The sequence below is a fragment of the Ziziphus jujuba genome, chromosome 4 (assembly GCF_031755915.1).
Source record: "Ziziphus jujuba cultivar Dongzao chromosome 4, ASM3175591v1".
Classification (NCBI taxonomy): domain Eukaryota; kingdom Viridiplantae; phylum Streptophyta; class Magnoliopsida; order Rosales; family Rhamnaceae; genus Ziziphus; species Ziziphus jujuba.
Window position 1 is genome coordinate 30,490,210 of NC_083382.1, and position 20,186 is coordinate 30,510,395.

General features: G+C 35.0%; 5 protein-coding genes and 1 non-coding gene across 10 annotated transcripts; 2 read left to right on the forward strand and 4 right to left on the reverse strand.

Annotated features, from left to right (window-relative positions):
- Positions 1-931: 931 nt before the first annotated feature.
- Positions 932-3,458, reverse strand: LOC107415592 (hypersensitive-induced response protein 2). 2 transcript variants are annotated; one of them, XM_048472826.2, is made up of 6 exons: positions 3,344-3,458; positions 2,609-2,814; positions 2,200-2,320; positions 2,015-2,106; positions 1,821-1,917; positions 932-1,492 (listed from the first exon to the last, which is right to left on the reverse strand). In XM_048472826.2, exons 2-6 carry the CDS (start codon positions 2,795-2,797, stop codon positions 1,131-1,133), a joined length of 861 nt encoding a protein of 286 aa, XP_048328783.1. In that variant the 5' UTR covers positions 2,798-2,814; positions 3,344-3,458; the 3' UTR covers positions 932-1,130. The 2 variants fall into 2 exon arrangements, with proteins under 2 accessions (XP_048328783.1, XP_048328782.1); XM_048472825.2 differs by lacking the exon at positions 3,344-3,458 and adding an exon at positions 3,141-3,289.
- A 1,302-nt stretch (positions 3,459-4,760) lies between these two features.
- On the reverse strand, positions 4,761-9,167 carry LOC107415590 (serine/threonine-protein kinase PBL34). Its single transcript, XM_016023939.4, has 6 exons — positions 8,569-9,167; positions 7,468-7,805; positions 7,242-7,377; positions 6,580-6,716; positions 6,377-6,500; positions 4,761-5,466 (listed from the first exon to the last, which is right to left on the reverse strand). The coding sequence occupies exons 1-6, from the start codon at positions 8,744-8,746 to the stop codon at positions 4,946-4,948; spliced, it is 1,434 nt and encodes a 477-aa protein (XP_015879425.1). The 5' UTR covers positions 8,747-9,167; the 3' UTR covers positions 4,761-4,945.
- Positions 9,168-9,959: 792 nt separating this feature from the next.
- LOC107415545 (protein CLP1 homolog) lies at positions 9,960-14,652 on the reverse strand. 2 transcript variants are annotated; one of them, XM_016023882.3, is made up of 10 exons: positions 14,192-14,651; positions 14,047-14,115; positions 13,884-13,961; positions 13,124-13,365; positions 12,852-12,990; positions 12,696-12,752; positions 11,821-11,958; positions 10,734-10,969; positions 10,446-10,490; positions 9,960-10,362 (listed from the first exon to the last, which is right to left on the reverse strand). In XM_016023882.3, the coding sequence occupies exons 1-10, from the start codon at positions 14,420-14,422 to the stop codon at positions 10,275-10,277; spliced, it is 1,323 nt and encodes a 440-aa protein (XP_015879368.1). In that variant the 5' UTR covers positions 14,423-14,651; the 3' UTR covers positions 9,960-10,274. The 2 variants fall into 2 exon arrangements, with proteins under 2 accessions (XP_015879368.1, XP_024928621.1); XM_025072853.3 differs by lacking the exon at positions 12,696-12,752 and having other exon boundaries at positions 14,192-14,652.
- Positions 14,653-14,759: 107 nt separating this feature from the next.
- On the reverse strand, positions 14,760-14,832 carry TRNAA-AGC (transfer RNA alanine (anticodon AGC)). Its single transcript has one exon. It is a non-coding gene; the product is annotated as a tRNA-Ala (tRNA).
- Positions 14,833-14,873: 41 nt separating this feature from the next.
- On the forward strand, positions 14,874-18,695 carry LOC107415552 (uncharacterized). 3 transcript variants are annotated; one of them, XM_016023890.4, is made up of 10 exons: positions 14,874-15,199; positions 15,321-15,382; positions 15,890-16,033; positions 16,178-16,288; positions 16,433-16,637; positions 16,841-16,899; positions 17,376-17,431; positions 17,524-17,746; positions 18,074-18,182; positions 18,276-18,695. In XM_016023890.4, the coding sequence occupies exons 1-10, from the start codon at positions 14,956-14,958 to the stop codon at positions 18,536-18,538; spliced, it is 1,476 nt and encodes a 491-aa protein (XP_015879376.1). In that variant the 5' UTR covers positions 14,874-14,955; the 3' UTR covers positions 18,539-18,695. The 3 variants fall into 3 exon arrangements, with proteins under 3 accessions (XP_015879376.1, XP_015879377.1, XP_024928620.1); XM_016023891.4 differs by lacking the exon at positions 15,321-15,382 and having other exon boundaries at positions 14,979-15,199; XM_025072852.3 differs by lacking the exon at positions 15,321-15,382 and having other exon boundaries at positions 15,090-15,227.
- A 293-nt stretch (positions 18,696-18,988) lies between these two features.
- On the forward strand, positions 18,989-20,066 carry LOC107409681 (thioredoxin H2). The gene is made up of 3 exons (XM_048472827.2): positions 18,989-19,207; positions 19,325-19,447; positions 19,612-20,066. Exons 1-3 carry the CDS (start codon positions 19,064-19,066, stop codon positions 19,747-19,749), a joined length of 405 nt encoding a protein of 134 aa, XP_048328784.1. The 5' UTR covers positions 18,989-19,063; the 3' UTR covers positions 19,750-20,066.
- Positions 20,067-20,186: the final 120 nt, after the last annotated feature.

The following is a 20,186-nucleotide window of genomic DNA, read 5'->3' on the forward strand; positions in this document are numbered from 1 at the left end:
GCCGGGACACCAGGTTAGCAGCGGCGCAGTGGGACGCCACGCGACCGTATGCCGGTTTCTTTCTATAACCTCCTGTCTGGCGGTACCTTGGGACGCTGGGTACTGTTGGCGCCACTGGTATATAGTGGGTGCATCAAAAGATTTTCAAAACTGTGTTTTAAAAATAAAATGTTAATGAAAAATATAATTGTTACCGCTTCTGGTATTTAATTGATGTCTTGGTTTTCGGGGAATATGAATAAAGGGTTTTGTGAAATTGTTTTAAAAGGGGAACCTTTCCAACTGAGAGAATTGTAAGGGTTTTGAAAGAAAATATTATTTCCAAATAATTATTATTTATACTTATTACTGTGATATTATATGGTATAGTAGTAGGGTCGCTCACTGAGATGATTAGCATCTCACACTCTTAAATTCCGTTCCTCTAGGTACCAGGTTGTCGGTGTTCACTCGGAGCGGACTTGATCTTCCTCGCTGTTTTAGTTCGGTAGTACCCTGTTATTCTTTTATTGCAGTTGTAATATTTCTTTCACTCTTGTTGTATTTATTTTGCACTGGATTACTGTATTTATTTTTTTAAGTACTGCAATTTGTGGAACCAATTTGTAGTTTGTGGGAGGAATAAGGGGATATTTTTGAAGTGTGTTTTCAGTGCAGGTAAATTTGTGGTAAGTAAATCCCTTAGGGGAGGTGCTGCCGGATTTTCCGTTGGAAGGTTCGGTGGTATTTCCCTGGGATCAGGGCTGTCTAGGGTTCCGGAGGAGGAATTCTGGACGGGTCCTGACACCACTCTGTTGGAAAATTAATGACAAGGTGGGTGTTTTCTTCTCTGGAAATCTAGCATATGGAATTTTTATGTTGACCGCTAGAAACTTTTGATTAAATAGAAACTAGTCCACCCACCATATGAACTTCAAGGAAAAATACCGAATAGAAAACCCTTCAAGTAATAGATTGGCTTTGCTAGGAATTATTTACCAAGTTCTGGACTAACCAAGCATATGGCAGGGGATGAATAATAGAAGTTTTTGCACATATGCAACAGTCAAAACATATTCACGAATGCTAAAAGTGAAACCTAAATAGAACATTAACAAATAACAAGTTTGTTCAACAAAGCTTTTCTCCCTCTAATTTAAAGCAGTATCGGCTTGAAGGAGACCATCCCTAATCTGTGAAGCGATATCTCTCACAGCACCTGGTCCATGTGGGATGAAAACAGATGATGACTTTGAGGATGCCCCAATCTCCTTCATAGTGTCAAAATATTGAGTGACCAACACCATATCCATAATATCTCTGGCCGTTGTTCCTGGAACATTCTCGGAGAAGGCAAGCACACTGTCCCTCAACCCATCAACAATGGCCTGGCGCTGGCGAGCTACACCAAGCCCGGACAGGTATTTGGACTCTGCCTCTCCTTCAGCTCGCTTTATTTGCAATATTTTGTCTGCTTCAGCCTTTTCGTTTGCTGCCTGCCTCTGTCTCGCAGCTATCATCACAAATGATGAAATGCATCAACATCACACTGCTGCTACTCCAATTGCAAATGAAAATTATACATGGAGACAGAGCAAGTTGCTTGGAACCCAAGACTAGAGCATTATTATCATTATAAAGCAAGTTGTCTCCGTTTAAAAGGAGGGTGCTTTCAAAGTCTCTGAGAAATAGAATCCTCATTGCCCATTTCTTGTTTTGAATGTATCAAATTAAACATAAAAAATGCTATGTAAATGATGCCCATGGCAGAGAACATAAGGCCTAAAAAGCACATAGAGTAAGATATAAGATCTGTTTTTTATATTATTATTATTTTTTACCTGCATTTATCTCGTTCATCGCTCTCTTAACACGAACATCAGGCTCTATATCCACTATGAGGGTCTGAACTATTTCAAAGCCATAAGCAGACATTGCCTGCAACGATAATTGGCGAAGGTTAAGAGGTGTAAATATTGTTTTAGACATTATTATATAAGGTTCGGCCTTTCTCCAATCATAAGCAATGTGCTACCTTCTCTAGCTCCTCCTCAACAGCTTTTGCTATGTCACTCTTCTGCTCAAAGACAGCATCCAACTCCAATTTTGGTACACTAGCTCTGATAACTGAAGGAAATGCAAAATATGAGATTGTACAAGATTGTATGAAATATGGTGTGTTGTATCTTAGTAGAATAGCACAAATACAGCCTTACACACCATCAAAAACATAGGCCTGGATCTGCGCTTTGGCATTGGAGAGCTTATAGAAAGCATCTGCTGCCTTCTCTGGCAAAGCACGATATTGAATAGATGCCACAACATTCACAAACACATTATCCTACAAGACCAACATCAATCAGACTACATCAACACCCATACACTAAATCACAAAATTGTAAACTAGTTTAAATTTGATAACGAGCAGCAAGAACATTGATAAACCCATATAAAAATGAAATCTCTGTTAGTTATAGTTAAAATTTCCTAAAAATGTTAAAATAAGTGAGTACTTAAATTGAAATGCTTTTGTTAATCTCAAAAATTAATTTTTAACAACAGAATAGACATACATTTTGCAATTCAAGTCAGATTATTGAGGGAAGTGAGAGAAAAAGAATCAGAAAACCTTAGTCTTAGTTTCGCAACGAACATCGAGTTGTTGCACACGGACTGAAAGTTGACCAGACAACTGGTATCCAAGACACCAAGGCAAACAGTGACATCCTGGCTCAAGAACATCGTTAAATTTCCCAAAATGTTCCCTCACAGCTACGTTTGACTGCTCTACTGTAATGCAACCCAGTGATTGTCCCATTCTTCAAGTCTCAGGACCTAAAAAGTTAATATAACATTCAAATATTTGAACCTTAAAAATATCCCAACAGCTTATATCCAAAACAATCTCTACTTTCTACATAAAAAAGAGGAATAAATAAATAAGTAAATAAAAATCGAACATTTATGAATTACAGTTCGATTCTCCATGTTTATAACCCAAATATATATATATATATATATATACATGTAAAAATGAATACTCCTAAATGAAATGAAATTAATAGAGTAGCACAACTATGAACCATCATTTTTTTTACTACTATTTTTCTTTCCAATCAAAACAACTGAATGAAGTTAAAAGCAAAGAAAAAAAAAAATACTCTGTTTTTCTAGAAGAAAATTATTATGATAGTCCAAATTCGTCAGAAGAGCCGAAAATAGAAAGAAAAAAAAAAATGTTAACTTTTGACAAGAAAAGCTAACTAGTAGTCTGTGATAGAAGCAAAGAGTGGTGCAAAACTGCAGAGAAATGAAAGACTCCGCTTTTCTTAGCAGCTAAGCAAGAAGCTAATATAGCCATTACCTGAGTAAAAGCAGAGAGAAAAATAGAGGGACGAGAGAGAGAGAGAGAAGAAGAGATGGGTTTTTCTGTTTGTTTGTTTTGGATGCGTGAGAGATTTGATGATGTTGAGAGTAATGCTAGAGGCTTTTGAAATAATAATAATAATAATAATAATAATGCTGTAGATATAAAAAAAAAAATTATAAAACCATCAAAATGATGCGTAGGATAGATTTGTTTTTATTTATTGGTTAAAAATTAATATAATCTAAACATATATAAATAAACTGGGATAAACATAACTAAGGAATAATCATTTATATTCATGTGTTTTTGATAACAATATTGAATTAGAATTATGATTTAACTTTTATAAAAGAAATTATTATAAATAATTTATTTTTTTAAAAATGTTCAAATTTGATAAAAATTAACTAAAAAGTTAAATTTTATAAATTTTTGTATATAATAATCAATTTAAATTTAAACTTATCAAAATATAGAAGAAATATTCTAAAGTGTACATATATATTAAAATATAGAAATAAAATTTTTTAAAAAGAGTTATTGCTCCTTCTCAAATTCAAATAAATACCAAATGTTGGAAAAACTAAATTATTATATTCCTATACCAAACATGCTCTAAATATAAGCTAATAAACTAACAACACCTTATCGTATGTCTGACAGTGGAATGTGACATTCAGAGGTGGAACGTACAACAATCCAGAGTTATATCTGGACTATAATTTCTTTATTCACAAGTTTTAAAATCAAGATTGATTTAAAAAAAGAAAAGTTTTAAAATTCAAATTCAGTTTGCTACACAATGGAACAGTAATTAATTCTCACTCTTTTATATATATATAGACCATATAACTTTCTCCAACATAAAACAAAAATGAAAAAAAAAAATGCAAAAATTCCAGGAGTCTGAATTTTGTATTTGCTGTTTACATTGGATAAACATAAAAGAGATATTATCTGTTCAGCATTCGCTTTCAAGGGAATTGCAATAAATAGGAAAAAAAAAAGATCATTTATCCTCAGAATTTTTAGCTTCTTAAAAAAAATAAAATAAAATAAAATCCTGGGTTGGATTGAATTTAAAAAGCAGTTGTAACTTTGTAAAATCTTTTAGCTAATATCAAAGATGTGGTCGTACAGCTGGAAAGTTAAAAGTAAGTGACAATTATTAATGGTAAGAGAATCAAAACAACCTTGCCTGAAATGGAGCCAAATTGCAGGCGTGGTTGGTACCTAACACATATAAACTTACTATGTTATAGTAAGTTCAGAATCGGTGACTTTAATTCCAGCCATTGGATGCTGTAGTTTGCCATTGTATATATATGGTAGTGGGGGCTACATCATTCTTCCATTACAACAGAAAAGGAAAAAAAGATAAAAACAGAGTGATACAAAAAGTGGAATCGAGTAAAATAACATCCTCTAATGTTAATTGTAATATTAATTCCCATAAACTTAGATGTTATACAATAATACAGTCGAACTTCATAACTCCATTTTCTTGTCACATCATCCAAGTACTTGCTAGAGAAAAGGTAAAAGTAAAAAATATATGGGGAATGATGAAAAGATCTTCTGTGGCTGTGTCTGCTATCATTCTTTTGCTTTTCTGTTTTGTTTTGATGTTGGGCTTGGATGGTGGTATGGAGAAGCTTGGGCACCATTTTGGCTGGACAAGCTCCTTGCTGGTGGTCCATTTCTTGATGTAAATGTTGCCTGTGTTCTAACACCATTCTTGGCATTTGAGATGGCCCTGGAGCGAGCGGCTTGCATGGATTGGAAGTAATAGGAAGAGCTGGCCATGTCCTTTAGGTTTGGCAAAGGCTTCAGGGCTTCAACAATTTCACTCATTACGGGTCTAGCTTTTGGGTCACGGCTAAGGCAGTGAGCAGCTAGCTGGACAGCTTTTTGTGCACCTTTGATTGAGAAATGACCTTCAAGACGAGGGTCTATTAGCCGATAGAATCTTCTCTTGTCTCCAAGAAGTGGCCTTGCCCATTCTACAAGGTTGTGCTCCCCATTTGGTCTATTTTTATCCATAGACCTCCGACCCGTTAGCATTTCAAGCAGAACTACGCCAAAACCATAGACGTCGTTTTTTGATGTCAGGTGTCCTAAACAAAGAAATTTGTTCGGTCAAGGTAACATCAAAATATAATTGAGGCAACTAGAGGCAAAAAGAAGATAACAGGCATTCATCATGTACACAGAATACAAGGAAATATTCACCACTTTTATATAAGAGTGAAACAAGATTCACATTTAGTTGAATAGGAAGCAATACACCCCCATCTACCAATTAACAAAGACATGAAAATAAAAAGCGTGTACTAGGAAAAGAGTAAACATATTTTTCAGTGAAGATATTCTTTAGCATAAGTTCCAAAAGATAGAAAATGATAAGAAAAACATGAACCATGAAAAGAATCAAGCAGGAAAAGGTAGATCTCAATTCAAGACAACCAGAAAAGTAAAATAAGGAAGAAATTTGCAGGCAGGTTTTCTTGCAGTTGACAGAATGCAGTTAAAGTGGTGATAATTCAAATCAAAAAGAAAAAAAAAAAAAAATTCTTCTTTCAAAGAAACCAATTATATTTTTCATGCTACCCCTTCCACTAGTAATAGCTGGCATTTATTGTTGCGAAGGAAATAAGGTAATATTCAAATCCAAATTCTCACCCATCTCCTAAAATGAACCCTTTTCTTCTACACGGATAATACAGCTTCAGTGGCTTAAGGCTATGATGTTGAGTCGGAGCCACAGAACCTTGATACAAAACTTACTCGTCCAACCAGCAGTTGTAAATTTTAAGTCCTTTGATCGCTACAAAGGGCTTCTTAAGGGATTTTATTCCAATAAAGTGGCATTTACTTATTATAATTTCTTGACAGGCCATAGAATCAAAATCCTAAAACCAATTAATCATAAATTTAATTACTAACGGCAGCTAATTGTAGTTGAAAGAGTAACCGTAGCAATACAAATTAATTATCCTGACAAATGATGCTTATAACCAAACTCACCAGTCATTACATACTCGGGAGCTGCATAACCATAGGTTCCCATAACTCGTGTAGATACATGAGTTTTATCTCCCTCAGGTCCATCTTTGGCAAGTCCAAAATCCGAGAGTTTGGCATTATAATCCTGAAAATAACATTTCATTTTTTACAATGGAATAGAAATAGAGGAAGTAGGGAGTTGTTGCTTAGTTATAATAGCTTACCGCATCTAATAAAATATTAGATGTTTTAAAATCACGATATATGACTGGCCTTTGAACTTCTTCATGAAGAAAGGCAAGGCCCTTTGCAGCACCAAGAGCAATTTTCATTCTGATAGACCAAGGAAGAGGCAGGGACCCTTCAGCGGATAACATAGTCATAACCAGAGAACATTAAACATCAACAGAATAAATGAACTTATTTAGGAGAACAAAATCAATAATCACCTAGACCACATGCACATAACTATCAATAAGTCAGTGTGTACTCTTACCGTTCCCCTTCCTTTAAGTTAGAGGCCTCGGCTTTAGAGGGAAGTGGAATTTAGTGGAAATTAAGTGTTATAGGAATAATTCTATTTGCAAGCCAGAAATGAATATGTAGATGACAGGACAAACTAATTCGCTAATGACACTAGCTAGGAGGGTTACTTGGTTTGGACCAAAATATAAGCTAAACCAGAATGCTTGAAATGGAATTCTACAACCATTGGCCTTCAGATGCATGTCTAAAATTCAATGGCATCTATGGAATTATGTCTGATTGAGCTTTGACGTCCACTACTCCTGAATTTACTATTCTAAAGAGTTTTGCTAAGACTGAAAAATTAGTATCCAACACAATTGCAATAAATTCAAATAAAATAAAAGGTTCAGTTGCATACTTCTGAAGAGGTGGTTCTCCAAACTTCCCCGAGGCATGAACTCATAGACTAATAATCTTTGATCCTCCTCAATGCAGAAACCAATAAGTTTAACCAAATTTGGATGAGTGAGGTCACCTAGAAAATTAATTTCAGCCTGAAACACAAGAGATGAAAGTAAAGATGAGAAAATTCGATATAGAAAACTTATAAAACAGGGAGAAATAGAATATAGGAGAAGCCATACAAGCCATTCTTTATGACCCTGAATTCCATCATGGTTAAGGGTCTTGACAGCAACCGTAAGTCCAGTACCAGGTTTCACAGGACCAGTTCCATTCTCCTCAATCCACCCTTTGAAAACACAACCAAATCCTCCCTCTCCAAGAAGACTATCAGGTCTGAAATTCCTAGTTGCTAACTTAAGGTCATTAAATGTGAATTTTCGGAGCTGTGAAGAAATCTTCAGCTCCTCACTAAAATAAGGTGTGGATACAGTACTTTCGCCATTACTAGTGGTTGTTGATGACCCAACTTGAGCAACTTGTTCGTCTGCACTTCTCTCACTTGTATATTTACTTTCCACTGATTTAACAGAAACACCAACACGCTTAAGTAAATGATGATACACAATATTAATGACAAACTACATTCCAACTGCAGTTTTATGGAATTTCTAAGGAATGCTACAATACATTATCTGGTACCTGAGTATTTTCTATTTAAGTCATAGCTACACAATCTATAGGGAACTGGTAGAATAAATAATTGCGATCAGTTCAACATGCATTAAACGTGTACCACATGAGTGTAATTAATGCACAATGTGGTTGTTCAACCATGCAAATTGAAAAGGGGAAAAGTACAATATGAAGAATATCATAATTTAAGCATAAAGCAGTTGCAGAGTTAATAAGGTCTTTGCAACTCTTTTGACACTTCATTTTCTGTCTCATTCCAACAATATAGTTAGAAATATCATTACCCATAACAAATTCTAGCTAAACAAAAAAAAAAAACTAAGTATCTATCATGCAGTTTAGCTCTAGAAAACTTGACAATGACAAAATACATAAACTTTGAGAATTTATACATTTGCTCAATAATTAATTCTAAGACCGGGAAACCAATATACGCTTTTATGCCTGTAAAAGCCATAATTTTTACCACGCCTCTTCACTTTTTAGGACACCCAATAACCCAAAAAAAAAAAAAAAAAAAAAACAAATTTCCTTAAATTTGAATTGATGTCTCCTGTAAAGTATTTTGCTATACAAAATCAAAAACAAAAAAAAAAAAAAAAAAAAAAAACAAAACAAAAAAAAAAAAAAAGGAAGAAGGAAATTACAACAAGAAGTGGTAGTCCCACTCATGGAGTTATCAACTTTTGATCTTGAAGGCATGCAGCCCATAAAAGCAAACTTAACCCAACACCCAGTTTCTTCCACTGCTTCATCATTCTTCTTCCTCCCCGATTTGCTGACATCCCAAGTCTCAACCTTCATAGCATTAGGCCCCAAACCCATCGTCTCAGGACTCTTTGAATCAAAATTTCAATGCCTCGAAAACTATTTCACATGCTATTCATACCACATGGAGCTCATTTCCAACCACCCCACTACAAAATGATTTTTTTTTTGACAAACACAATAAAAAAAAATAAAAATTGAAAAATGAAAAAACCATCAAACTGGTTCCCTAAGCTCATAAGAAAAAGCTCTTGGAAATGAACAAAAAATGGTCCTAAGCTGAACAATGAAATTTATTCAGAGACCCAGTTGGTCAAAATAGGCGCAGGGATTGGACGAAAAGCCAGAGAGAGGAAGGAGGGCGTGGAAAGAGAGACTGCTTGAGAAAGAGGGAAAGTTTTCCTTGAACCGGGGGCAGGTGGCGTAGTTTCAAACATAGGGGGCGGGCAGCTCGGGCAGGAGAGAGAAAGAGAAAAAAAAAACTTTTTTTAGCTGATTTTTTTTCCCCAACCCTTATTCTGCAGGAAAAAATTATAATAATAAAAATAACAAAATGTGAATGAATACTCAATCTGTTTAGCTAAAGAGAAAAATGTGAATATTAAGATCACATTAAAGTGACCTAGAAAACCAAAAGAATAAAAAAAAAAAAAGTTCACTTCTTGGTTATTGTCTTATACATCTCCAAACTTCAAAAGTTATCATTATTTCTCATTTTGAATTATGATGGTGCCAAAAGTTCATATTTGTTAACGATATGAGTATTTCGTCAACAAAAACGATATGGTTATCTACATGATATATACATAATTACCAAATAGTAACTCTCTCTCTCTCTCTCTGATATTGCCACCTGTTAAAAAAGCTTTCATATTGCTTGGATCTTTTCGTAAATTAGAAAAAGGTCTATTTCCACTTTAATCCTTGTATTTATTTATTTTCCAAGAAATATTACTGTTGTATTTGAATAGTTTTCAGCAAATTCCATGTTGTTTTGATTTCTTAATTTTTATATGAGCTTTATTTCTCTTTTTTTCTTTTTTCTTTTTTTATTTTCCATTAAACTCCTTGACTTTGCTTAGGTCTAGATCTAGGGCCAGCTAGAGGGGCTTCAAAAATATCCGACACCTAAACAAGTTGTTAAATTTATCATGAACCTACTTTAGCTTGCTAATTACAACCAATAAAAAGAATAACAAGACCAGGAAAAATAAACTTTATTTAACAAATATGCAAACAAAAATAAAAACTTTTTTATGCTTTTCAAAGATCAACTGAAACCTCAAGTGACTTTTATAAAAGTTTACAAATTACAGAAACTAATTTGTAATCATATCATATCAGTTTATGTTGAACACCATCCATAATAGTAGTTGCTATACAGAATAAATAAAGCCCCTCATTTGGGTTGTGACAGGTGAGTACTAAGCAAACGACAAGAAGCCTAAAAGAAGCCCTCAGATTAAACACGAAATCTAAGTTCAAGGTACATCAGTAGAACTGTAGGAGTAATGTACAACAAGAAGCCTTAGCAAGAAGCCTTAGCAACTAGGCTTTCACTCTTCAATTTAAGGTTCTAAATACTTCATGTTTCGAGCCATGTCAAAGTCCCCACGATCAAAAATTTGCTGGGAAGTTCACCGGCGGATGGTGCAAGATAAGTTATTTTCTTCCTGCATTGCTAGACAGTTAAGTAAGGCAAAACCATGTTTTAATATCATTTTATACTAACTACATTAAAAGCTAAAACTCAAACCTCTGAATGTCAATGTCTGTGACATATATAAACCCAGCTACGTTACTGCACCAAAAGTAAATTAATCAGAATTACAGAAGCAGCAGTGTGTTTGTTTGTTTGAGTGAGAGAGAGAGAGAGAGAGAGAGAGACCAAAACATTTAAATTCATGTGACAGAGACTCATGCTAAACTGAGAGACATCTACCATAACATTTGCACTTCAGATAAATCCATATCAAACTCGACAATATTCTTTTTGCCAAGAATTGAGACAAAAAGCAAACAAAAATCCAGTGCAACAAATTACCTTGAAATAATTTGCTCAGGTTCTTTAGCAAATGAAACAGCAAGGACTAAATGGAGCAAATCCCGGTTAATATTCACATGCACTAATCTTGTAGGGTCTGCCGCAGGCTCTGCGCCAATTGGCAGTGCTGAACGTGGTGCCTGTGGCCCGCCACCAATTCGATAGACAGATAAATCACTGAAATTTGCGATATTAGAATGTGGGGAGAGATCATTTGCAAGGCCGTAAAAATATTCCTGGCAGCAGTATCAGTATGAATAAGCCTTGTAATGGAATAAAAAGTGATAACAGAATATGGAAATCCTATATGAAACATATATGTTAATTCATGCTCTTGCAAAAAATAGATATTTTGATAAACTACAAAGATAACAGAATTTGTTTACTTAGATTAATCCAAATACACAAAGCAATATCTGAAATATGCCCACCAACCAAACAATACCTAGAAGAAAGTAGCTAGTTTGACCAATCATCAACATAAAGTAGAAATATATTCTTAAAGAATGATACTAGAAGCACCATCTAGTCTACCAAGTTATCTATCAAGTGTACACGTCATCATTTGATTGGTTTATACTTAATCACACTTATTCTTTCAAGGGTTGACTCATCCATATTAGGTTATATTAATATATTAACCAATTAAATAATGATACATGTATACTTGGTACATAACTTGGTAGACTAGATGATGCCTGTAACATTACTCATTCTTTAAGCAATGTTGTAGCTCAAGGCGTATACTTTTTTGTGAGAGCCAGGTGGCAATTAAATGACATAATATGCCTTAACGGCAGATCAGAAATCATCAATGGATAATAACATCTTAGAATATATCAAGTTAACATGCATATTACACCAATGACAAGTTATTTGTATTTGTAATTACTAATTAGTATTTTATCTCTTAAATGAATACATCTATATGTTTAGAGTACACGATCAACAATTTAAAAAATTTATCAATTTGTAAAATTATTCATGCAACTTATTTATCAAACACATAGAACTAGAGTAGGCAGTTTAGCAATAAGAGTACTATTAGTTAAACAGTAACTTGGTCATCAGGAAAAATGCCACTTACCCTTATCCTATGACTCCTGGCCTTCTGTCTGAATTTGGCATTCCTGGATACAACACCACCTGACCTTTGAAGTTTCACAACGTCCACGTTTGGCTGCTTGTTCCTCAGAACATCTTTGAGCATGCTCCAAAGCTTTTCCTGAATGGCATTAGTAAATCTGTGTTATCATGGAAGCCTATTTAAAGATAAATAAAATTCTAGCAAAAGCAGTTTAAGAACTCCACAGACTGAAAGGAAACAAAATTTTTATTGCATAATTTTTTAGGTTATCACATCACTTGTTAAGAGGAAAATGGCAAATCAACTCCACAAAAAGACAAGACTGCTGTTGATAATCCAATTACCTATCAATGTAAACATTCTTAAGGCTTTCAAAAATTTCATTTCAAAATACATCTTACCTAAGAAACATTAGAGGATTTCAAAGTCTCTCTAAGTTCAACAAAAGTTAATAAATTGAAGTACAGAGAGAATGGAACACACTATGAATGAAGGAAATTCCCAAAATCAGAATCATATGCAGAAACTTGGAAATGGAAATAACAAGTGCAACAACAATCAGAAATTTTGTTGTATAGAATAGAAATGGAATTTGATGCATATCCAGAAGAACAAGGAATAATGAAAACAACAAAATGCATGTACCAGTTCAGTGTAGAATCATTAATGGTGAGCATATGAAACCCTGAGAATGACCATGTATCTATGTCTGAGTCTTAAAGACCATAACCTATCATTACCAACCATATATATTTTCACAGGTTTGCTTACAGGCTTAACAAACAAAGCCAAAATGAAATCAAAGACAATGCTTAATTGATAACATATTACAATAAAATATAATCAGGAAAAAGAAGAATTTTTAAGGTATCTACCTGACCCAAAACCAAGACAACATTGGCATTGAATGTATCAATTGCATGAAGAAGCAACTGCCAAAATGATGCAAACATAAGAGATCATTGAGGATGGATTCCACCCAAAAGAGAAAAAATTTATACCAGCAGAAGCATCCCAAAACTGTTGCATACCTCATAGCCTACACCTTCTATCCATCCCATTGTGTTGATAACCATGCCTGCAGCTCGAGATTCAGCATTACCAGCAAATTGTCTCTCTAACATTTGTGAAAGCTCCTTTACAAGCACTTTATAGAGATCTACATTGTTACTGCAAATTAATGAATCTTAATTAATATCATAACATTGACAACTAACAGAGCTCAGCTACTTTAAAGTACATGGTAGTAAAAGGGATCGACCACTCAATAAAGACAATGATGACAGATTGCTAACTTAATCACCTAGGAGTTGTGTGCCCATAAAAGTAAACGAGGGGAATCTCTAGAGGAATTCCTTCCACAGGATCAATAGGCATTTCAATAGGGGTAGCTGCAATGCATCCCGGAATTGTTATTGATCCTTGCCCAATATCCAAGTCCACAAAAGTAGGTTTCCAACCCTGTTTAGCTGCCCAGCTAAGAAGCATTCTTGACAAGGTACTCTTTCCAGAATCTGTAGGTCCCACAACAATCACCCTAGGACCCTGTTTATAGAGTATTAAGAAATGAAAAAAGTACATCATCAAAAACGGGACTTCGATAAATATGTAGAATGTAATATGTAGCATCCATGACTAAGAGATATATACATACAGCAAGGGATACAATTATTCTAGAGATCTCAACATAAAAGAAAATTATTGACTTGAACAACCATCATAAATTTCTTCAATGAGCTTATGAAATTATAAATCTTTGCTATGGGTTTATTCCTATGATTTGTAAAAACACTATATAACACAACAGTACAGAAAAATCGTGCTTTTCCATACCCAATCTATCAAAATATTTGTTTTCATTTAACTGAAGTGAGAAGCACATAATTCAAGCAATTTTAATGCAACGTTTTTTTCCAGAAACATACGTATTTTTTTTTTTTTTTTTTTGCCTTTTTCTTTTAATGAATGCTACATAACAAAGTAAAAGAACATTTTTCTTTTTCCTCAGAAACATTATGTTTATGGATGCTACATACGTCAGAAGATGTAAAAGGAACAAATACCTCAGAGGATGAAGCTTTTGCACGGTTTCTCCTACCTTCCAGTACGGCGTGCACATTGACGTAGCTAATCATGGGCGTCTGAAAAAAAAGTAGTATTTCAACTTCAATGACCATTTACTCTCAGTCATCTAGAGTCATAGAAGGTAGTACAAAAATCAAATACCTCATCTGCAGTGTAGTCCGTTTCGGTAGTGCCATCCAATTCGATTGTAGCTCCATACCAAGTAAAAACCTGTTCCAGAAAACTTGTAAAAATTGAAAAATAAATAAATAAATAATAATAATAATAAAATAAAAGAAACGCTTACAGCGAACTTGAGCCTCGGAGGGAAGGTTAACCAAATTTCAGGAGGGAGCTCGGTGCCGAAAATCTCAGCCGTACCAGTAACGAGGCGTAGCTTGAGAGGCGTGTCGTTGGCTACTTCGATTCGAAGCTCGCTCTCTCTCTCCAATTTCACCTGCCTAATCGTCGATGCTGCCGATGTCGAAACCCCCGCCATTGCTACTGGAGCTCCAGCAGCCGAACCGCCGTATGCCATTGTATCTTTTCTGACTCGCCAGCCAAAAAAGCCCTATCAAGTAGAGTAGAGTACTCTCCTAGTCCGTACTAGAGAAGCGCAAAAGGATTCGGATTGCAAATCAAGAACCAAAATTTAACACACCATTTTTTGGATTGATCCAAAAAATTCAGAGTGGAAAAATGAAGGTTTCGTTTCTTTTCTCCGCCATTATTAGGAATTAAAATCTTCCTTCCGTCCAAACTAGGTAAGCTCTTTGTTGTTTTCTTTTGGGCCCAGTTATTCTTTACTTTCATCTCCGATGGGCCCATTCTCTGTCTCTGAGTTAAGAATAAATAAAAAAAAATAAAATATAAAATGGAGATGCGGGGTATCGATCCCCGTACCTCTCGCATGCTAAGCGAGCGCTCTACCATCTGAGCTACATCCCCATGGTAAGCAACATCATATTCCAAAACCTATGTTAATGTCATTGATTTCCAACACACTTTTTACTACCGAAGCGAGTTTTTAGTTCGAAGCCCATCTGGGTCACAGAAAGCAGCGTTCCAAAAATGCTGAGACGAATAGTGCCACAAGCTTCTTCCATTGCTCGTCGTAGTTCCAGTGCCTACTTCTCTCTTAACCAACGGCCATCATCTTCTCTTGCTTTGCTTTTCAAATGTCCTTTTTCTTCTTCGTCCCAAATCCCAAACACTTCTTTTATCGGACACACGGATGACAACGCTGATCAATCCAACTCTCCTGAAGCCACAGCTACAATCTCCATCGACCGCTCCGGCCTATACAATCCACCTGGTACGGTTGCTTCGCCCCCTCTGTTATGGTATTTTTCTTTTCATTTCTATTTGTTCTTGTTCATTCATACGATGGGACTTTTTTTTTTTTTTCCTTTTTTCTTTTTTTGTGTGAATGGCAGAGCATTCTCATGAACCTACATCAGATTCTGAGCTTGTCAAACACCTCAAAGGAATTATCAAGGTTCCTTATATTTTTTTTTTTTTCTTTTTCTTGTTTTCATTTCCCAAGTTCTTTCTTTTATTATTGATGCAGAATTTCATTTCCCAAAACACCCACACACCCACCCACCCCCAACCACCGGCCCCCCGGCGTAGAGAATTTTCTCTATTTGGTATTCTAGAGAAAGTTTTTCAGAAACATAGATTTTGCTTAAAATAGTTATCTTTCGCATTGGTGCTATGAATAACAGTAACACAACCAAGTTTTTGAAGATAGTATAGACATAGGATATATTAGATTCTGTCCCACTATCAAAGCTGTGGTTACATGCGAGTTTTATGCTTTGAGGATTCTGGGATTCTTGTTAAATAACCATATATGTTCTCTGCCATTGCCTGTGGGAAGAGTTTTTATCATTACCCAGAACCTAACTAGTAAATTACTTTATATGAATATCCCAAAATTTGTTTCTCTACTTATGCGGGTTATTTTGCTTAAATTTGTATTTTGGTACTGTTTATTTGTCAGTTCCGAGGGGGGCCGATCTCAATTGCTGAGTATATGGAGGAAGTTTTGACAAATCCTAAAGCTGGGTTCTATATTAATCGAGATGTGTTTGGAGCAGAAGGCGATTTTATTACCTCCCCGGAAGTAAGCCAGATGTTTGGAGAGGTAATTTGGTTGCTTGTTAAAATTCTTTCTTTTTTTTATATCGTCCTAGTTTATTGAAACAATCGATATGTACTTTATTTGACTCTTGAAGGCTCGTCTGGCGAAAAATTTACTCATCTTGTTACTTCTTTAATTGAACTTTAGATGATTGGTGTTTGGGCAATGTGCCTGTGGGAGCAAATGGGGCAACCCAATAGAGTTAACCTAGTTGAGCTAGGTCCAGGACGAGGGACTCTTATGATGGATCTTCTTCGTGTATGCAAACTCAATTCTGATCTGAATTCCTATTTAGAGTTACGAATGGAAAGACCATGTGCGCCTTATTTCTTCATATTCTTCAATGGTGTATTGAGAAACAGGTCCAAGTTTATATTAAAAAGGTATAGATTTTTCTTGTAGGGTGCATCGAAGTTCAAGAACTTCACTGAATCATTGCATTTACACCTGGTAGAGTGTAGTCCCACTTTGCAGAAGCTTCAGCACCAGAACTTGAAATGTGTAGATGAAGATCATATGGCTGACAATGTTGGTAAAAGGACTATTAGCACATTGGCTGGAACCCCTGTATCATGGCATTCTGCTTTGGAGCAGGTTCCTTCAGGATGTAAGGAGTTATCTTCTTGCTGACTAAGTTTTTGTAATCTGAATTACCATATAACTCAATCATCTACTTAATTTATTTTTTGTAAATTGTTTTAAGGATGGTATATTTATTGTATTTAATCATAAGAATTTGAATATGAAAGTTTGTTTTGTTTCATGTTTGACTACAGTTTTTTCTAATCTTATTTTCAATCTTTGTGCTAGTACCAACAATCATCATTGCGCATGAATTTTATGATGCTCTGCCAGTTCATCAATTTCAGGTTTGACTCACTGATTTCAGTTTTGTGTAGATTGATGATCGCAATCTCCATAATTGACCTATATCTATAAAACACAAAATGATGGAATTTTTGAGTAACTAATTGTTTATGGGCTGATGTGAACTATTTAATAATTTATCACTCTGATATACTATGATACACATGTTGTATAATGAGATAGTTGAAAAATAGAACACATATACTCAAACAAATTTGGGGACCAAATATAAATCTAGCCAAGTAAAACTTAAACAAAATCTTAAATTTTTCACTTTAATACCCAAAACTAGGAAAAGCAAGCATGGAGCTCTAAGTAACAATTTCACAAATAGTTTTTTCTGCAGAGAGAATGTCAAGGAATATCCAATTTATTTTATTGTCTTTCTTTATGGGACAAAAATATTTAATATTAATGTGTTTCCATGTAGTTTATTCAATTTGGTTGTATCCTCTCTAATTTCCTAATTCTTTTACAGAGAGTTTCTCATGGCTGGTGTGAGAAAATGGTTGATCTTGAAGAAGATTCTTCAACGTAAGGATTTAATAATGACTCTCACAAGAATAGTATCTTCACATATCTAATTTTGAATTGATTGGGTTATTTGGTGCTCAAATATGGGATAGGTTTCGTTTTGTTCTATCTCCACAGCCTACACCTGCAATTCTCTATCTGATGAAACGCTGCAAATGGGCTGCAACTGAAGAAATTGCAAAGCTTGATCAGATTGAGGTTTGCCCCAAAGCAATGGAGTTGACTCAAACTATTGCTAAGAGAATCAGTTCTGATGGAGGTGGCGCTCTTATAATTGATTATGGCCTGAATAAAGTAGTCTCAGATAGTCTACAGGTTGGTGCCTTTTGCTTTGTATTTGGATAGAGTTTCATTATTATTGATGATCATCATGCTTTAAGATTATTGTCTTCATTTACATTCCTAAATATGATATCCATATTCATTGACTTTACTAAGAAAAGTTCTGTTTGAATATATAAAAAGACCAATATGTAGCTAGCTGGTATTCAGTTTTATGCTGGAACTCTTCACTTGTTATTGGCAGTACACAACCATCCCATTTCAGCTCATGCTTAGATTGTTCTTTTGTTTCCCACCCCTCTTCTGTGTCCTATCCCTACTTTCCTCTTATCAACTTCAATAACACCATATTTGTTGCAGGCAATTCGGAAACATAAATTTGTGCACATTCTAGACAATCCAGGATCTGCTGATCTCAGTGCATATGTTGATTTTGCCTCCATCCGTCGCTCGGCAGAGGAAGTTTCAGGTACTTTTCCTCGTAAGAACATATATGAAAAGGAAGGAACTGAAATATGAAAAAATGAAGACACATATAATGTTATTTCAACATTTTAAACAGGGGAGGTGTCTGTGCATGGACCAATGACTCAGTCCCAGTTTCTTGGGTCTCTTGGGATAAATTTCCGAGTGGAAGCATTACTACAGAACTGCACTGAGGAACAGGCAGAGTCTCTGAGGACCGGATACTGGCGTTTGGTGGGCGAAGGTGAAGCTCCCTTCTGGGAGGGTCCTGAGGAGGAAGTACCCATTGGAATGGGTACACGGTATATGGCCATGTCCATCGTCAATAAGAAGCAAGGCACTCCTGTTCCATTTCAATGAATGAAACTCTATTATTCAATGTTTATGGAGTGAGAATTAGACAAAGCCTAAGCCATATGGAGGCCAAATAAAATTTTGGAAATTTAATTGCTTGTCAAATGTTTAAGCTAACTTATAGTATTTTTTTTATATATATAAACTTTCTTAATTTTAGTAATTTTTTTCATATTGTATGATGAGAATCTTTATGGAACAGATAGATATACATATATATATATATATATATATATTTTTTTTTTCCAAATTCTAAAAAACATTGATCAGGAAGTTATAATAAGTGATATTTTAGAATTTTTTTTTTTTTTCCATTTGATTTTTTATTTTTTATTTTTTATTATATTTTTTTTTTTTCCCAAGGACAGCGACGTCCTAACAAATGGCACGTGTAATGGTAGAATACTTTTGAGCGAGGGAGAGTTTCCTACTACAAGATAAAATCATTTTGTTATATTCTTATCCTGGTGTAGCTTGTGCGCCAGTTTTTATATAACCAACCAACCAACCAAAACAAAAAACCAAAAAAAAATGGGAGGAATACTGTCAAGCCTGCTTGGAGGACCAGCGGCAGCCGAAGCAGCGTCGTCGTCGGAGCCGTCGCAAGTGCGGTCGTTCCACTCGTCGGAGAGGTGGCAGCTACACTTCAATGAAGTCAAAGAATCCAACAAACTGGTACTTTTTTATTTTAAGAATTTTTATTTTTTTTTTTGGGTGGGGAGTTTGTTTGAGGAATTAGAGGTGATGATCTGATAAATTGGTGTTGGAATGGAAAATGAACGATGGTGGAAGGTGGTGATCGATTTCTCAGCGACATGGTGTGGACCCTGCAAGCTAATGGAGCCGATCTTCAACGCCTTGTCTTCCAAGTTCACCGACGTTGACTTCGTTAAGATTGATGTCGACGAGTTATCCGTAAGTTCCTTTCTCATTTTCTCTTTCTTTTTCTTTTTTTTAAATTATTATGTATTTATTTATAATTAGTTGGGTTTTAGATCTACAAGATAGATTAGATCTTTTGCAATGACATTTTTGTTGGTAAAAAAAAAAATAATAATAATTAAAAAAAAAAAAAAAAGAAAGTAGCACAGGAATTTGGGGTTCAGGCGATGCCGACGTTCGTGCTGGTGAAGAAAGGGAAAGAAGTGGATAGGCTGATTGGAGCCAAGAAAGAAGAGCTCGAAAAGAAGATTGAGAAACACCGTCCCACTGCTTGAATTCAATCCACACACCTCCATTGCCTTATTGTCCTGCTTCAACCCTAGTGTAATTTGTGTTTCTTCTTCTTCTTCTTCCATTACTTTGGTTTGGGGGGGGGGGGGGGGGGTGTGAACTAATGTTTGTTTGGAAGTTTAATGTTTGCTTGGAAATTTGGATTTTTATGAATTGTTGCTTGTAACTGCATGAGAGTGTTGCTTCTTTAATTTGTTTTATTTAGATCTATTTTGTTATCAGTCTTATGGAGTACCTTGTTAAAACTACAGCCTGAAGCTACATATGATGTCTTGCATGTATATATGATCAAGTTATATTACTTCTTTCATTTCAATAAATATATATATATATATATATATATATACACACACACACATATATTATTGATTCTAGTTTCTTATTTGATTATATGATTTGTTCCATACTTACCATCAATATT

Bases quoted from the DNA above. Each gene is read 5' to 3' on its own strand.
- LOC107415592 (XM_048472826.2), bottom strand. From the start codon at position 2,797: ATGGGACAATCACTGGGTTGCATTACAGTAGAGCAGTCAAACGTAGCT. The intron at 1,918-2,014 runs GTAGCACATTGC...TTATCGTTGCAG, and splicing joins TTGAGGAGGAGCTAGAGAAG to GCAATGTCTGCTTATGGCTT. The intron at 1,493-1,820 runs GTAAAAAATAAT...TTGTGATGATAG, and splicing joins GATGAACGAGATAAATGCAG to CTGCGAGACAGAGGCAGGCA.
- LOC107415590 (XM_016023939.4), bottom strand. From the start codon at position 8,746: ATGGGTTTGGGGCCTAATGCTATGAAGGTTGAGACTTGGGATGTCAGC. The intron at 6,717-7,241 runs GTATGCAACTGA...TATCCGCTGAAG, and splicing joins GGAGAACCACCTCTTCAGAA to GGTCCCTGCCTCTTCCTTGG. The intron at 6,501-6,579 runs GTAAGCTATTAT...TGTTATTTTCAG, and splicing joins CTAATATTTTATTAGATGCG to GATTATAATGCCAAACTCTC.
- LOC107415545 (XM_016023882.3), bottom strand. From the start codon at position 14,422: ATGGCATACGGCGGTTCGGCTGCTGGAGCTCCAGTAGCAATGGCGGGG. The intron at 13,962-14,046 runs GTATTTGATTTT...CTTTTTTTTCAG, and splicing joins CGGACTACACTGCAGATGAG to ACGCCCATGATTAGCTACGT. The intron at 10,363-10,445 runs GTTTGAGTTTTA...CTAGCAATGCAG, and splicing joins ACAGACATTGACATTCAGAG to GAAGAAAATAACTTATCTTG.
- LOC107415552 (XM_016023890.4), top strand. From the start codon at position 14,956: ATGCTGAGACGAATAGTGCCACAAGCTTCTTCCATTGCTCGTCGTAGT. The intron at 15,383-15,889 runs GTTCCTTATATT...TTTATTTGTCAG, and splicing joins ACCTCAAAGGAATTATCAAG to TTCCGAGGGGGGCCGATCTC. The intron at 17,432-17,523 runs GTAAGGATTTAA...AATATGGGATAG, and splicing joins CTTGAAGAAGATTCTTCAAC to GTTTCGTTTTGTTCTATCTC.
- LOC107409681 (XM_048472827.2), top strand. From the start codon at position 19,064: ATGGGAGGAATACTGTCAAGCCTGCTTGGAGGACCAGCGGCAGCCGAA. The intron at 19,208-19,324 runs GTACTTTTTTAT...CGATGGTGGAAG, and splicing joins TCAAAGAATCCAACAAACTG to GTGGTGATCGATTTCTCAGC. The intron at 19,448-19,611 runs GTAAGTTCCTTT...AAAAAAAAAAAG, and splicing joins TTGATGTCGACGAGTTATCC to AAAGTAGCACAGGAATTTGG.